Source organism: Dryobates pubescens, chromosome 28 (assembly GCF_014839835.1).
Source record: "Dryobates pubescens isolate bDryPub1 chromosome 28, bDryPub1.pri, whole genome shotgun sequence".
Taxonomy (NCBI): Eukaryota; Metazoa; Chordata; class Aves; order Piciformes; family Picidae; genus Dryobates; species Dryobates pubescens.
The window spans coordinates 6,027,413-6,045,250 of NC_071639.1; the positions used below are offsets into that span (position 1 = coordinate 6,027,413).

Consider the following 17,838-nt stretch of genomic DNA (forward strand, 5'->3'; position numbering starts at 1 on the left):
AAGGCTAAATTTAATCCTAAATGAAGAAAGAAATATTAGTATTGACATCAACACTGTATAGTGGCAGAAGTCTCAAGGACAAAGCAAAAGGCATAAAAACGTCCATTTCTTGAACACTCAGCCATTACCTTCTGAAAGGGAGAGCTCAGCCAGTTTGTGTGGCAGGTCTGAAGTCCCAGCACCAGCAGGAGAACCCAGGATATCTGGTAAGGCATTGCGGCGGCCTGCCCGTCCTGATGCTGCAAAATCTGTAACCACAGGCTCCACATCAGTCATTGCTGACTCCTTTCCTCATAGCAACATCTGCTTGTGGAACAAAGAGAAGACAGAAACAGCTGTAGCTGGGATGGATGCTAATCATAGAATCAGTCAGGGTTGGGAGGGACCACAAGGATCATCTAGTTCCAATCCCCCTGCCATGGGCAGGGACACCCCACACTAGATCAGGCTGGCCAGAGCCTCATCCAGCCTGGGCTTAAACACCTCCAGGGACGGGGCCTCAACCACCTCCCTGGACAACCTATTCTCCCACGGTGAAGAACTTCTTCCTCACACCCAGCCTGAATCTCCCCACCTCCAGCTTCATTCCATTCCCCCTAGTCCTATCACTACCTGACACCCTCAGAAGTCCCTCCCCAGCCTTCTTGTAGGCCCCCTTCAGACACTGGAAGGCCACAATCAGGTCACCTCAGAGCCTTCTTTTCTCCAGACTGTACAGCCCCAACTCTTTCAGCCCACCTCCTCATCAATACAATAGCCAAACGCTTTGCCCCGTGGGTCCTTTGCTATTAAAAGCCATATATTTCCATACAGAGTGCTTGAGCTTCAGTTGTGCCCCAGGAGAAGAGAAAAGAGCCTCTGAGCATTTGCTTATGGTTGCCGTTTACACATCAGACCAGCACAATGAACGGCTCTGTACCTACAAGAAACCTGTGAACAGAGTCAGCAGCAGCTCTTTCTGCCAGCCACTTGTGTGTCTTTCTATAACCTGATCCCTCTTTTTAAGTGGTTCTGCCACACAAGCACTCAGGAGGGAACTGAAACTATTTTGTCACCCTGTCTCTGTGAAGTAGCACACGTTTGCCTTTATGTTGAATCTTGTTTTGATTCTTGTTTAGCATCTCGTTAGAACAAACTCCTTTCACAGCGAAGCAATTCGTGCAGAAAAGACCTCTCAAAAAACCCAAACTGAAACTCTTCATAAAATTTCTTTAGCCTGTGGATATCAAATATTTGTCTTTCTCTGCTCCTTGTTGGCTTGGTTTAACCTCAGCCGCTGCATGCGACTTTTATCTAATAAGTAACTGAATCCTGGAAATAACAGAACCAGCAATGCTCTGAGCCCTCTATCCTCGTCTCAAAATTCATGGAATTGAGTGGGAAAACTCCTGCTGACCGAAATGAGCTTTGGATCAGGCACAGAGGTGTTTGCAGGATCACACCAGCCCTCGTGAGACCACCTGGAGCAGGAGGAGGAGGTGATGCTCAGCTGCAAGGGGCACACTGGGATAGGGTGTTACAGCTGCCATGAGCAGCTGTGGTACTAAGCATCACAAAAGGCTACTGTATTGGAGTTGTGCACAGTAATTGTTGATAGTAAACAGAGTTAATTTGAATAAATGGACAGTAATTGTTCAATTAAAAACAGTATTTCCTTGCTTTATATGAATGCAGTTCTATGTGCAATGAGGGAAGAGGAATGTTGTCTCTAAGCATGGTCAGTGCTTCGTGTGGCAAGGGACACAGATAAGGCTGAAGACCAATCTGATGCAAGTCTGTCAGCTTCCAGTTAACAATTGGATGTACTTAGAATAAGAATTGGCTAAGGAAAGTTTCAGTTATGCTGGGTGGTGTTCATGGAAGGAGCAAAGCATCACAGTCTCTCTAGTTCTAGACTTCTGCTAAGGCTGGGAAATACCAAGCTCATTTCATGGCTAGACAAACCAAGGGAAATGGAAACCAAACATGACTGGCTCTGATGTGCAGGAAAGGAGGGGCAGAAATTCAATTACTGATGCTGACCTGGCATTTCCACCACAAAGAACATTTACCTCCCTCAAAGTGCCTTTCAGCTGTGTCACTCCAACAAGAGGAATGAATATTCTGAGCTTCTCTGTATCCCTTAATACTTTGCAATGTAATAAACGAATCCTTCTTGGTGAGAAACAAAGCCATGAGTAAAGCCTGCAAGTCTGAAAGATGACTTGAAGGTGCAAGTAAAGGGGTTGCTTTCTTTAACTAAAGTGAGTAACAGTTAAGTTCTGACCTGGGGATTTAGCAGTAAGTTCCTGTCTTGTGGTAAAACAGTCAAGTTCCAATGAATCAATAACATAAAAAACCTACAGATGGCCATTCAGGAAGGCAGCTTTGAGAAAACATGTGCAACAGTACATGAATCCACATGCTTGGTTAGGTACAGCACTTTATGCTGTATTCACTACAATGGGTAAGGTCAGCATGTGACAAGAAGTATCAAAAGAAGGAGAATTCATCCATATTTACAGACACAGCCTCCTGGCTTTTTGTGGGTGTCATAATTACCTGCTGGGAGCTGACTGCTCTTCATATAAAGATCTGCAGAATGACATTAACAACGAAACACTCCCAAGTCTTTCTCAAACCTGTCTTATGCTCCTGTTTAGTTGCTTGTTCTTTGTTTTTTTTCTCTCTAGCACAAATGTTTTGGTCCCTAAATGGTTACTTGTTAAATGGAGAAAATCTTCTCTACGACTCATGCTGTACAAAACTAATCTCTTTCTGTAGCACAGCTCCATCTTATCCATCTTCTGCACTTGTTTCAAATCTCTCCTTTTCTCTCTAGCTCTTTCTCCCCTGATGTAATCTCCCTTCAGTGCATACTACCAGACAACCCAGGCAGATGATGAAGGACACAGTCTGACATGCTTTTGATTTATGGGTTTGATTAAAAAAAGGGTGCAGAGACAAATCTAGAACATCTATCAGACAGAAAACCAGCTAATCATTATCCATCAGTCTGGTGGCCATAACTCAAATGTAGCTATCTAAAAATAATAAACCCACATCATCCTTTATATATATATATAGAGAGAGAGAGAGAGAGAGAGTTTCTATTTTGTTTTCACTTTGGTTTTTTTCCATACTACACTTAAGGTATTAGAGGTTGAGAAGACTGAGCTCAAAAGTTAAAGGCTAACCACTGCCCTAGCACAGGATGTTCTCTTAAGTGTATCTGAAAGACAAGGGACTACCTTCAGCAGGCTTGGAACTAACATTGCAAATCAAAAATGAAGCCCATTTAGGTCCATATAAATCAAAACCTAAGCCCACCTCCAAATGTATGACAGACCAGATGCAAAAGTTTGCTGCTGTTCATCAAATAGCATTGCATTCTCTCATGTTCTAAGGAATTTCTTCAGTTTCATTCTGATGCTCTCTTTGAACACTATTTTCTAAGGCCTACATCCAAGTAAGGATGAAGGAGATTCTCCTTCATCTGTTCTCTCTTCATCTCTTTTTACCTTTAATTTTCATAACATATCCACCAAGAAATAGCTCTCTTTTTGGCATCTTTTCCCATCTGTTATGTGTAGTGTTTTTCATGCCTCCTCACAGAGTAAATAACAATGACAGTGGCACAGCAGCTAGTTTCCCAGTTCCTCCTCCCGCTGGCAACATCTCTTTTAGCTTCACTGAACTCATTTTGCTGTAACCTTATCCAAGCTAAAGATACATCTTGCCAATGCCTGCGTGCAGTTGCTTCTCCCAGCTTCTGTTGTCATTTTTCTCCCATGTCATTGCTCACCAGACTAATGGTGTGCAGCTGTAAAAGAATAGTGACAGATTTCCAGAACAGAAGGTTCTGTACTTCCCTGCCTGCTTCTTTTTTTTTCCCCATACCAAAAACCAGGCCACCCAAAAGCAGAAGGGGACCTGGTGGAAAACAGAGTTGAGCAGGGATACAGACTGTTTGCAGAGAGTCAACAACAGCAAGGCAGGTGGACCTCCCAGAAAAGCTAACCTACTAAAATTAGAGACTAAAGGCTTTGACTAGCATCCTATCCTATTGACTAGCCCCATCAGAACCCCAGCACCAGACTAACTTTGCAGCTCACTACTGAGCCATGACTGGGCACTAAGGGATTTTGGGGAGTCCTAGGCTAATCTTCTCATATATGCCTCTGAAATCCCAGCTAGACCACCCAGAATGCAAACCAAACCTCTCAAGTGTGCCAGGGGGAAGGAAACCCTCTACTTGTGAAAACTGGCTACAACCAAAAGTGAAACTCAGCTCCTGCATCTCTCAGACTTTCAAGCATCCTCAGGCAAAGCAACTGCAGGTAAACTACCAGTGGGATTTTGTCTAAGCAAGGCAGCCGGTTTGTTAATCTTTGAATCTTCTTTTGGTGGCAGCACAGCCAGCCTCTTGGGGGCAAATGAGTCACAGAAGCTGGTGAGAGTTTCTTTAAATAAATGACCAAGGAAAAGAACAATAAGTCTCCTGAAACAAGCTGTGTGGAGGATCAAGGGGGGAAAATGCTTCATGGTGCTCAGTTGGAGCAGGTGCCACAGCCGACGCTAAATTGTTAGTGCTGTCTCTTCCTCACCCTCTCTGTTAGGAAGTAGATAAATCACCACCATAAGTATTTGTGAAAGCTCCTTTTTCCTTCTTATCTTTTTGCTGTCTAACACAGAGACAAAACACTGGTTTTGCTCTGCTTGGAAGGACAAACTATTCCCCAGGAAATGTCAGAAGGTTCTTCACAATGGTATTGTTGCAACTCTGCACAGCAGATGAAGACCAAACACATCACTCCTTGCTAGTCAGGCACTTCTGTCCTCTCAAAAACTTTTCTCTTAGATCTTATGAATAACCTGTCTGCACTGTGGAGAAAAACTACACTTCCAAAACACTGTTCCTTCAGTAGGAACAAACTGGAAAGCATCAAATCCTCTCACAAACACCTGGAAAACACAATAGCCAAGCAGGAGTTTTAGATTCAGACTGATTGATTTTGCATCTTGATGGTCTCTTTCTGTAAGATGTATTTCGGCATCTGCCTTTATTCCAAAAGAACTTTAGCCCTTTTGGTTGTGCTTAGCTGTGTTTTATTTACATGTGAGCGAGGAGTGTTCTCCAAGCACCTTTACCTTCTTCAAAAGCCCACACATTCAAGAGTTTCTAAGTAAGGAGAACAGAAAACTTATTGAATTAAGTGCTTCCCACTGTGCAACTGAGATGAAACCCACATCTCCTTGCTAGGCACTTGCCATGCTTTCACATCCTCTTCTGCTTTACTTTTATTGAAGAAGTAAAATTGAACAAAAAATAAAACAACAAAACCCAACAACACCAAACCAAACCGAGGAAAACTGAAGTGAAACTTAGTGAGTAATTGCTACCTTCTCATAGAGGTCTGGATATAGCATTCAAAGCAGTCACCTTAACCCTCAGCTCCTTCCTGAGCAATCAGGGTACTAATGTAGTACTAAAAACCAGTTTTATTTTCTTTAAAACAGCAAGCTGTGGTTCCAGGCAACCAGCACCAGAACAAGAGGACACAGTCTCAAGCTGTGCCAGGGGAAGTTTAGGCTGGAGGTGAGGAGAAAGTTCTTCCCAGAAAAAGTAATTGGCCCCTGGAATGTGCTGCCCGGGGAGGTGGTGGAGTCACCATCCCTGGAGGTGTTCAAAAAGGGATTGGACGTGGCACTTGGAGACACGGTTTAGTTAGTCATGAGGTGCTGGGTGATAGGTTGGACTTGATGATCTCTGAGGTCTTTTCCAACCTTATTGATTCTATGATTGTCTTTGTCAGGAGTGAGCTTGTAAATCTAACACACCAAGTTCTTATTACCTGACTAGCTTCCTTCAGCACCAGCCTGAAAGCTAAAGCAGTTGCCAGCTTCAGGTGGCTCACTAGTGCTTATTGTTGTTGCAAGCATCTCTTCCACCCTGTTGACAAAGAGCAAAGACCACTCTGGAGAGCTGGTAAGATATTTTGTAGACCTCAACACTTCAAACATGGTTCTTGGGGTCTCAGCCTTCTTTGCTTTCATCATAATGCTTTGCATAACTACTTCCCCCATAGTTAGTTACTCTGTCTCTCACTTCAGCTGCTGCTGCTACTCCGAGAATGAGCTGGGTTTCCTGAACTATTCTTCTGGCTCATTCATTAACACTTCTGGACATTCAATCCAAAATACTTTATTTGGCATTCTTCACTGGATAGGATGTTGGAAAGAAAATTGTGTTTGCTCAACTCAACAAATGTTTAGTTAGTTAATAAAATATTACTTTATTAACTCAGTTCAAGGGGAGTAAAAGGTCTTTTATTTCACAAACATAAGAGAACTATTGTAGGATAATTCTATAAAGCCAACTTGGCTAGAGTGAGAGCTGGTCTACCCAAAAGGTGGTGGTTTTTTTTTCCAGGGACATTTTTCTAACCAACAGAAGTAATTTTCTCTCCCTAAAATCTTTGTCTTCACCATATCCTTAAGCTACCGCAGGCACTGGAAAGTTCTTCGCAATCACTTTGTAAAGATCACTGCGCTATTCACAGTAAGCTGCTGACTCCAAGGGAGCCCCAGAAAACAGCCATTTGGCAGATGAAGTCTAATACAAACAAAATGGAACTAACTCCCCAGCTGCAGGTCACCCTGGTGCACTGAAGTGTCCTTCTGCTGTGCTCAACATCTCGGTGGCTTTGACATTCACAGAGATGAGAAATCAATAGGACAGACAGCTGCACTTGGAGAAGTTGTGTTACATGACTTTTCTGCACTGTCTTCTGAAATTGCAGTTTCAATCTTGCACCCTCAGTTCCCTGCTGTGCATACTTGCACATATTATATTTCTATTGTACATGTTATATTTGAAACTCATACTTTTTTATTTGGCCTTTATATTTCATACAAGCTGGACTCCTACGTCCCTGCAGGTATATTTTCATCTATTATGTTTACATTCTATAGCTTTTTATATTATATTTATATTTTATATATTTATATGTTGTATGTTTGTATGTTGTATATTTATATTTTATCTATTTTTATTCTCATAAAATTGTGGAATCAATAAGGTTGGCAAAGACCTCAGAGATCATCGAGTCCAACCGGTCACCCAACACCTCATGACTAACTAAACCATGGCTCCAAGTGCCACATCCAATCCCTTTTTGAACACCTCCAAGGATGGTGACTCCACCACCTCCCTGGGCAGCACATTCCAATGGCCAATCACTCTTTCTGGGAAGAACTTTCTCCTCACCTCCAGCCTAAACGTCCCCTGGCACAGCTTGAGACTGTGTCCTCTTGTTCTGGTGCTGGTTGCCTGGGAGAAGACACCAACCCCCACTTGTCTACAGCATATTTATACATGTATTTATATTTTATATATATTTTATATATAGAATCATAGAATCAGTCAGGGTTGGAAGGGACCACAAGGATCATCTAGTTCTACCTCCCCTGCCAGGGGCAGGGACACCTCACACTACAGCAGGCTGGCCAGAGCCTCATCCAGCCTGGTCTTAAACACCTCCAGGGACAGGGCCTCAACAACCTCCCTGGACAACCCATTCCAGGGCTTCACCACTCTCACAGTGAAGAACTTCTTCCTCATGTCCAGCCTGAATCTCCCCACCTCCAGCTTCATTCCATTCCCCCTAGTCCTATCACTACCTGACACCCTCAGAAGTCCCTCCCCAGCCTTCTTGTAGGCCCCCTTCAGATACTGGAAGGCCACAATGAGGTCACCTCGGAGCCTTCTCTTCTCCAGACTGAACAGCCCCAACTCTTTCAGTCTGTCCTCACAGGAGAGGTGCTCCAGCCCTCTGATTATCCTTGTGGCCCTTCTCTGGACATGTTCCAGCATGTCCATATCCCTCTTGTAATAGGGGCTCCAGAACTGGACACTATATATATATATATATATATATACACACACACACACACACACACATATATCCATATATATTCTATATATGTATTACTTATTTATATATAGCTATCTATATTTTATATATTGATATTTTAATATTATAGCTATATTTTATATAGTTATGTTATATATTTACATTTTATATGTTATATATTTATATGTTATATACTTGTATGCTATATATTTATATCTAACACATTATATTTACTACCAATAGATTTTTCTTTTCCATTTCACACAAATTATTTCTACTTCATTTGTGTTTTTATCTGTCTTTTTGCTTCAGGTACAATAGTTCTTCAATATTGAAAGAACAGATTTCCATTTTCATTTCACTCTCCAACATACATCATGCTTCCTCTAATACAACTCCAGAGCACACCTGTTCAATCTTGGTAGTAGCCCTGATTTCAGTTGAATCACAGGTAACAAAATCTGCCCCATCTCACGATGACTGACCATGAAAACTGACAGATGGACAAGCTGTCATCCTTTCAGCTTATAATTGATGTTAAATAATGACCTGGACTCACAAGACTTCCCAATCACATTTATGTTAGACTTCACCTTTCAAATAAAAAATAATTCAATCAATTTCAATTCACTGAAACCTCTCCTATGAGGACAGACTGAGAGAGTTGGGGCTGTTCAGTCTGGAGAAGAGCAGGCTCTGAGGAGACCTTATTGTGGCCTTCCAGTATCTGAAGGGGGCCTACAAGAAAGCTGGGGAGGGACTTTTTAGGATGTCAGGGAATGGCAGGACTAGGGGGGTGGAAAAAAAAAATGGGAATGGGTAGATTCAGATTGGATGTTTGGAAGAAGTTCTTCACTATGAGAGTGGTGAGACACTGGCACAGGTTGCCCAGGGAGGTGGAGGAAGCCTCATCCCTGGAGGTTTTTAAGGCCAGGCTGGATGTGGCTCTGAGCAACCTGATCTAGTGTGAGGTGACCCTGCCCAAGGCAGTGGGGTTGGAACTGGATGATTCTTGAGGTCCCTTCCAACCCTAATAATTCTGTGATTCTATGTCCTGATGGTTTAGGTTTACAGTCTGGTCTTGCACTTATGCAGTGCTTAACTTTAATTGCAAGGCTTCAGTTTCTTCCATTGAAATCTGATCAGATAGACAGCAGACAGCACCAGGAAAGTGCTCTTTGAACCTCGAGGAGCACATCCCTGTGTCAGATTTGTCCCACTCAGATTTGGAGCTACAAGTTGTCTGCAGTGGACAAGACACTTGCTGCTACAGTTCCTCATTATTTGTCCACACCAAAAAGTCTGTGACTTGATAGTCAGAGGCTGCAGGGTTTTCACATGTTTGTGGAAGTCTGGAGTTGAGCTTTTCAAAACAAAACCCTGCAAGTGATACTGACTGGTGAGTACAGATCTTTGGGGGGTTATGCTGCTCTTGCTGTAGAACTCAAAACATTTACTTCTTGTATGCACTGGCATTTACTACTGCATTTTATCTTCAAAAGGAGAAAAATCAGAAGGATGCTTGCCATGCTTTCCTGAGGAGCATACATCCTTAGAGATGGTGGATTCCCATCTCAACATGAGGAGAAACTTCTTTACTGGGAGGGTGTCAGAGCACTGGAACAGGCTGCCCAGAGAGGTTGTGGAACTTCATTTTCTAGAGACTTTCAAACCCAGTCTGGATGTGTTCCTGTGTGGCCTGCCCTGGGTGACCCTGCTTTGGCAGGCAGGTTGGGCTGGATGATCTCTGGAGGTTCCTTCCAAGCCCTAATATTCTGTGACTCTGTGATGCACACACAGACAGAAAGCATCAGAGCAAGACAAATCTCAGATTTACTCCTCTGCCAGAAAATCCTGAGACTGGGGCAAAAGCAGCAAAATTTTCCACAGAACAGGGAGTATGAGGCCACAAATATCTGAGAGCATCTTGTCCTGCAATTTTCCAGGAATAAGCCAGCTCCATCCTGTTCCACTGAACAGCACCAATGAAAGAGAGTCTCAAATAAACAAACAACAAGAATAAATAACCCTGAACCCACAATCTCTTGAGGACTAATGGAAACAGGCTATACGATTAGCTGCAGTACACACGAAGAACTTTTCCTGTGCAACTTATTTGGGATGAATTTTACGCTTCAGGTGAAGGGTTTCTCTGCAGCACTAGACTTGCTCTTGCCTTCCTATTTTTAGATGACTCCATTTGTTTCCTCTCTGTCTCTGCTGAAAGGATACCATCGATCACAGCAATTTATAAACCTCCCTGACTTTCATGCTGTTGCAGAGTGCCTCTTCTTTCCCTAGGAGAACAGGTCTAATAGGTGAAATTCATAGTAATTACAAGCCTAAACAAGTCAGGGGAATTACACCTGGGATTCATTTGGTTTCATTTCTTTAGCCTTTCAATATACTTCTATTTTATGAAAGTATGAATCATCTCTATTACCTTCTGATGCCCTTAGCCTCAGACATTGGAGCAACCTTCCCATCTTAGTGCCTCGTGGTTGTAGACTAGTTTGGCAAAACAGATCTATTTTTGATCAAAATTCTAGTAAAATACAGTAAGGAAATTGTTTGATGTTCTCCCTGAGCTTACTTGGCAATGGAGGAAAATTATTACTCAAAAAAAAAAAAGGAAGCTCTAAAAGCAAATCCTTGCCCTATATAGCCTCTCTGTTGTCCAGGAATAAACACCGAACTGTCACTTCCAAGGCACCTGCTGGGCTGGCAGTGAGATAATTTCCACATAGCACTACTGTATTTAAAGTGAATTCAGTTTAAAATCTCTCTGATTAAGGCAGATAGCTTGAAAAGTGTTTTCCATTTTGGTAAATGATCCTTCAGTAAACATGCCCTGCTACCAAAACATCTAAAGATTATTATTATTATTATTACTATCATTATCATCATTATCATTATTATATTATCTGATTATCATTATTATATTATCTGACACCTGGCAGTGAAAATTAATCCCTCTTTTTTTTTTTCCCCCTATGCAAATTCTTCATAAGTGCATTTGTTTCCCATTTTGCCCACAGAAAGGGAAAGAAGGAGAAAAGCACAGGCACTGTCACAGAATCACAGAATATATCTGCTTGGAAGAGATCTCAAAGATCAGCCAGTCCAACCCTCGAGCCAGCACTGAAGGGTCAACACTAAACCATGTCCCTAAGCGCCGGCGGCACACACTGCTTGAACATCCCCAGTGGTGACTCCACCACTGCCCTGGACAGACCACTGCAGTGTCTGAGAACCCTTCCAGTCAAGAAATATGTCCTAACATCCAGCCTAAACCTCCCCTGGTGCAGCCAGCGACCATTTCCTCTAGTCCTGTCGCTTGCAACCAAGAAGAGGCTGCCCCCTCCTCGCTCCAACCACCCTTCAGGTAGTTGTAAAGAGTCCTGAGGTCTCCCTTCAGCCTCCTCATCAAACGTCCCTCAAAGTTTTTGCAAACTGATGCTTCTGTTGCTAGACAAAATAAAATCAACACCAAGTCCATTTTGAGTGACACCTTCTACAATGACACATCTTTCCCAGAAGCACACAGACCCAAGTGTATTGGTTAGTGGAAACACCACATGAGTTTTGTTTGTGGAAGTCTGGAGTTGAGCTTTTCAAACCAAAACCCTGGAAGTGATACTGACGGATGAGTACAGATCTTTGGAGGGGGGTTATGCTGCTCTTGCTGTAGAACTCAGCTTTCACTTCTTGTTGTATGCACTGGCATTTACTACTGCATTAAGCCCTTTATCTTCAAAAGGTGAAAAACAAGAAGGATGCTTTTCATGCTTTCCTGATGAGCATACACACACACACACACACACCACCAAGGTTGGAAGAGACCTCAAAGATAGATCCTTAGAGGTGGTGGATTCCCTCTTTCTAAGCTCCACTCTGCACTAGAGATGAGTGGAGCTTCCATCTCCTCCCTGGAGTATTGCATGGAGAACTGCAGATGGTGTGATTTCAGGGGGCAACCAGCACCACAACAAGAGGACACAGTCTCAAGCTGCACCAGGGGAAGTTTAGGCTCGAGGTGAGGAGAAAGTTCTTCCCAGGAAGATTAATTGGCCATTGGAATGTGCTGCCCAGGGAGGTGGTGGAGTCACCATCCCTGGAAGTGTTCAAGAGGGGATTGGATGTGGCACTTGGTGCCATGGTTTAGTAGTCATGAGGTGTTGGGTGACAGGTTGGACTTGATGATCTTTGAGATCTTTTCCAACCTTATTGATTCTATGATTCTATGACTTTTTTTGTGTTCTTCCAGAGCTACAAAAGACTACAGGCACCATGGGAAACTCTGGTCTTCTCTGCTACATTTTCATGGGTTACTTTAAAACAAGCACCCAAAAAGGTTTGCTTTAGATTTTGCACTTTACTCAAAAAAAATGCAGAAGTACTTCTGAATGTTCTCGACTGCAGCTGAAAAGACATGACCTTTCACCAACCAGAGAGCCATGCTACACTCGTTTTGCTTCTCTATAGGTCACATTCTGATCCTTATCAACAAAACCACCACACATTTGTACAATGAAACAGAGGTTTAGGATAGAGCTGACAGAAAAGAAACTTCTGCAGCTAACCCTCAACAAAACCCCTGCTCATTTATTCTCACAGGAAGGGAGGAAAAAAGAGCAAGATTTGTTCCTGCCTTGGAGGTTTGAGCACTACTCTCTGGAGAGTCCCTCAGATTTATGTGTTTGGAGGGCTACAGGAACAGGTTTGCCTGCTGAATCACTCTTCCCCTCTGAAGAAGGAAGAGATGAACTCACAGAGAAGCTGAACCCTTTCTGTACTTCTCACCAGGGAACTCCCTAAAGCACTGACAGATGCAGCCTAAGAACAAAATCTGAACACATAATCTACAGTCACAGAATATTAGGGGTTGGAAGGGACCTCAAAGGATCATCTAGTCCAACCCACCTGTCAGAGCAGGATCACCTAGAGCAGGTCACACAGGAACACATCCAGGTGGGTTTTGAATGTCTCCAGAGAAGGAGACTCCACAACCTCTCTGGGCAGCCTGCTCCAGGGCTCTGTCACCCTCACAGTGAAAAAGGTTTTCTATATGTTCACATGAAACCTCCTCTGCTCCAGCTTGCACCTGTTGCCCCTTGTCCTATCATTGGAATCACTGAGCAGAGCCTGGCTCCATCCTCCCAACACTGCCCTGCACATCATTATAAACATGGATGAGGGTACCCCTCAGGCTCCTCTTCTCTAAGCTGAAGAGTCCCAGCTCCCTCAGCCTTTCCTCACAAGGGAGATGTTCCACTGCCTGCAGCATCTTTATGGGTCTTTTCAGGTATTAATGTAACCACATTTATTACAGCAAACAAGATGCCTACCCTGCTGTTTCAAAGGAGAGTCTAGAAAGGCAAAGACAACTTTCACAGTGTAAAGTCCAGCAAGCAAGAGAACATTGGCAAGGTTGCAAATGTTTAAATAAAGGGGAACTTCTCTGTTAGCTCAATTTGCTTGAGGCAGCATGGAGACAAAGCAAAGCTCTTTAACCAAAGTTCATTAGGAATGAGAGACGCTTATGAAACCCTGTTAAAATATTCTTAACAGCCTAAAAGAGGTAGAGAACACAAACAGCTGAATACAGCAAACGAGAAGGTAAGAAAAAAAGCTACTTACAGGACAGCAGAAAGGGGCTGATGAATACCAGAGACACCCAGAAACAACTAGAACATGATCTCAGTGTCTGGCTTTCAGCTGACAACCACAAAATGCCAAGGGAAAGCTGAACTGTTGCCAAGAGGGAAACAAAACTTGAGTATATTTCAAATAAAGAATCAGACTACAAAGTGACATACAGGAGCACATGCCTTACAGGTAAGACTTCTGGACTTCAGCCTTTCCATTCAGGGCATTTCTGTTACAAAATCGAGTCCTTAATGATCATGTCATGAACCAAATTCTCCATCTTCCCATAAAGGCAAGTGAATCTCTGCACCAGCACTGCTGCTGCAGTCACCCCAAACATGCCTGGACACCATGTAAGCAAGCAAGCCATGTCTGTTCAATAGCATTCTGCTATCTGACTTGGGAACATCCAACTGCTTCATCACATCTGCTTTCAAAATGTCCACAGCAGACTTAACATTTCAGCACCTGCAGAGTTTCACACTGGACAAGATAGCTACCTGGAAATAATTGTGCTGCTTAATTCTGTGATAGCTGATTTGCATGGAGAACTGAGCAGCCTGCAAGGGAAGAGGCTCATCTAGTATAGCTTCTTGGCAACATGCCCAGTTTTGTCCCCCCCCCAAATGCTAAGTACCTTAAAGTTCATGGTTCAGGTATGCTTTCAGCCCCACAGCATGGTCCTTCTTGAAGAGGGGCTGGGAATGAGCTGCAGGAGAAAGCCACTGCCCCAGCAGTGGGCAATTTGGCCATTGGAACGTGCTGCCCAGGGAGGTGGTGGAGTCACCATCACTGGAGGTGTTTAGGAAGAGACTGGATGAGGCACTTAGTGCCATGGTTAGGTTGATTAGATGGTGTTTGGTGATAGGTTGGACTTGATGACCTTGAAGGTCTTTTCCAACCTGGTCAATCCAATCCAATCCAATCCAATCCAATCCAATCCAATCCAATCCACTCCAATTCAATTCAATTCAATTCAATTCAATTCTATCCTATCCTATCCTTTCCTATCCTATCCTATCCTATCCTATCCTATCCTATCCTATCCTATTCTATTCCATTCAGTCACAGAGAGGAACATCCAGCAATGTGCCAGTAGCTCTGGCTTCCACTGTCTCCTCAAAAACAACCAACCATCACACAAGTAGCAGAGAAGCAAATTGCCACTGGAGAAGCCTCCCTGCTTGTAAACATCCAAAAGGCTGCAACAATTTGGAGCTATACAAATAACAAAAGCTTCTTGTGTGCCGAGAACATCAGCAGGGGGTAAAAAAAGGAAAGGAACACTTGAAGAAGAAATTAACTTTTTGGTTGAGGAAATGACTCAATGTTTTGTACAGTTAGGATAGTCTCCACTTGACATTTCTCAAGGGTCAGTCACCCATGGGAGTACACCAGGGCAACTGAGGTAGGGGTCTTACCACAACCTGCTCACCTCAGCCAATTATTTAGTTATTCAAGTGAAAATGGGACAGTTGCAGAGTGAGCATAAAGTCAGGTAGCAGAACCAGAAATTAATTTGCCTAGATGCATATTCCTGGTTTGTACAGTGTCAGCTCTGTTTTAATTGTTTAACCTAGACATAAAAAGAAGAGGGGGGGAAAAAGGAAATAATTAGGTTTAATTATTTGTTTTATTAAGTTAGCCTTCAAATCACACAGGTATTTATTTGGCCATAGAATGAAACCACACTAAAAGCCTACCCCAATCTAGCCAACAGTTCAGCACTTGCCAAGCATAACCTTTTCTTCTCCAGATTCTCTTTTGGATGAACATTATTCCCCCTGCACTTCCAAATTAAGCAATAAAACTTCATGACACCCAGTGCAAACTTTGCAAAGGGCATAGAGAACCACTGCTTGTTCCACAGGAACTAGTTAGAGGGGAAAAAATGCTGCTCCAGAAAGTTATTAGAAAAATAATACAGATAGGCAGAGTCCAACATGATGGCATTCAACAAGTCCAAGTGCCAGGGGCTGCACTTTGGCCACAACAACCCCAGGCAGTGCTACAGGCTGGGGTCAGAGTGGCTGGAGAGCAGCCAGGCAGAAAGGGACCTGGGGGTACTGGTAGACAGCAGCTGAACATGAGCCAGCAGTGTGCCCAGGTGGCCAAGAAGGCCAATGGCATCCTGGCATTCATCAAGAATAGTGTGGCCAGCAGGAGAAGGGAAGTCATTCTGCCCTGCCTAACCAGTCAGCACTGGTTAGGCCACACCTTGAGTCCTGTGTCCAGATCTGGGCTCCTCAGTTTAAGAAGGACATTGAGACACTTGAACGTGTCCAGAGAAGGGCAACAAGGCTGGGGAGAGGCCTTGAGCACAGCCCTGTGAGAAGAGGATGAGGGAGCTGGGATTGTTTAGCCTGGAGAAGAGGAGGCTCAGGGGAGCCCTTATTGCTGTCTACAACTACCTGAAGGGAGGTTGTAGCCAGGAGGGGGTTGGTCTCTTCTCTCAGGCAACCAGCACCAGAACAAGAGGACACAGTCTCAAGCTGTACCAGGGGAAGTTTAGGCTGGAGGTGAGGAGAAAGTTCTTCCCAGAGGGAGCTGTTAGCCCTTGGAATGGGCTGTCCAGTGAGGTGGTGGAGTCCCTGTCCCTGGAGGTGTTCAAGAGGGGACTGGATGTGGCACTTAGTGCCATGGTCTAGTAGTCATGAGGTGTTGGGTGACAGGTTGGACTTGATGATCTCTGAGGTCTTTTCCAACCTTATTGATTCTATGATTCTATGATCTTGAAACAGTTAAGGGTTTGTCACGGAGAGAGTACTGGATTTCAAAATCCTGCAGAAGCAAGTGTGACACTTCTCAACCTCCATGTCAACAATTCTGCAGCAGCCACTGATGAAATGAAAAGAGCATAAATTTACAGGGGAAACTGCAATCTTCCCTGAAGCTTTTAGCAATCTGCAAAACGAGTTTTCTTCTTGTGCTTGTCGATCATGCCTCTTTTATTGGGTTTCCTTAATTAACACCATCCAGCAGAAACTTCAATAACATAACTGTCCTTGGCCATTGCTTAGGAGATGTGCTTCATTTCTTTTACAAGCATAGCTGGCAAGGCAAAGCAAGAATGGGTTTCTAATTAAGAACCAGGATCTGAAGATGAATAAAGAGAGATAAAAAATGTTGTCAGGGTCACACCTACCTGTGCTGCAGTGGCAGGAAGGAAGCATGTGGTTGCCACCATGCTGGTGTGCACACAGCCCAGATGGGACAATGCTGGGTAAGGCTAGAACCCCATTAACCCCCTTTCCAACCTATTTGCTTTCCTTCTCTCCCTCCTCCCTTCAATAAATAATGCCTGCTATCAGCAGGGAAGCATAAACTTGTGAATGTTAGCTCAGGTTAAAATGCTCTTGTTCCAAATCTGTTGCTCACCTGAAGACCAAAACCCATGTTTTTACTCCAGTTGATGTCTTACTGGACAAAGTGTTGGTACAGGCAGTGCTCAGAACCACATCCATGGCCCCAAATGCTTTCTTTCCTCACATGCCCTTTCAAACCTGACATTTGATGTGTTGATTCTAGCTCTTTATAATTGCCTAGGTGAAGAAAACACACACATACAAAAGGTCTATTGATGATCTCTCTTTTCTATTTCAAAGTTCAAAGGCATTTATACTATAGATCTTTGCAGCTCTCCAGGGTTTCCACTCACTAAAGGATAGAGTTTTCTGAACTGTTACTGCAGCTTCCAAAATGTGACTCAGCAACCACACTTTCACACTTAAGAGGTTTGGTAAGTGGTGCGTGCTGGGACCAACACTGATTAACATCTTCATAAGCCATATGGATCATGGGATCATGTGTACCCTGATGCATGTTGCTGGTGATACCAAGGCAAATATAGCAGTGGACACTTTGGAAAGGAGAGGTGAAAGTCAGATCTTCTGAAGTCAAGAGTTTCAAGCTTGCTGAGCTTCCCTTCTTCACTGCCCTTAGGATCTTATACTCCACCATCTCATGGTCACTGCAGCCAAGGCTGCCCATGAGCTTACCATTGTCTACTAGCCCCTCCCTGTTGGTGAGAACAAGTTCTAGCACAGAACCTCTCCTCACTGGTTCCTCTATCGCTTGGAGGAAGAGGTTATCACCAATGCACTGCAGGAAACTCCTGGATTGCTTATGTTCTGCTGTGTTGTCTCCAATTGATGTTGGGGTGGTTCAAGTCCCCCATGAGGACCAGGTGAACAAGCTGTGACTCCTATCTGTCTATGAAGGGCCTCATCCACTTGGTCCTCCTGGTCAGGTGGTCTGTAGCAACCCCCCACTGTCATGTCTCCTACCCTTCCTT

The 17,838-nt window shown here is 43.7% G+C and overlaps 1 protein-coding gene across 2 annotated transcripts in view; it reads right to left on the reverse strand.

The window, feature by feature from the left end:
- Nucleotides 1-17,838, reverse strand: part of PKIB (cAMP-dependent protein kinase inhibitor beta) — a 48,838-nt gene that overhangs the window by 4,028 nt on the left and 26,972 nt on the right. For both annotated transcript variants that reach the window (XM_054174045.1, XM_054174044.1), the window contains exon 2: nucleotides 129-303. In XM_054174045.1, the coding sequence (XP_054030020.1) occupies nucleotides 129-276 (148 nt within the window). In that variant the 5' untranslated portion in view covers nucleotides 277-303. The remainder of the gene's footprint in view (nucleotides 1-128; nucleotides 304-17,838) is intronic.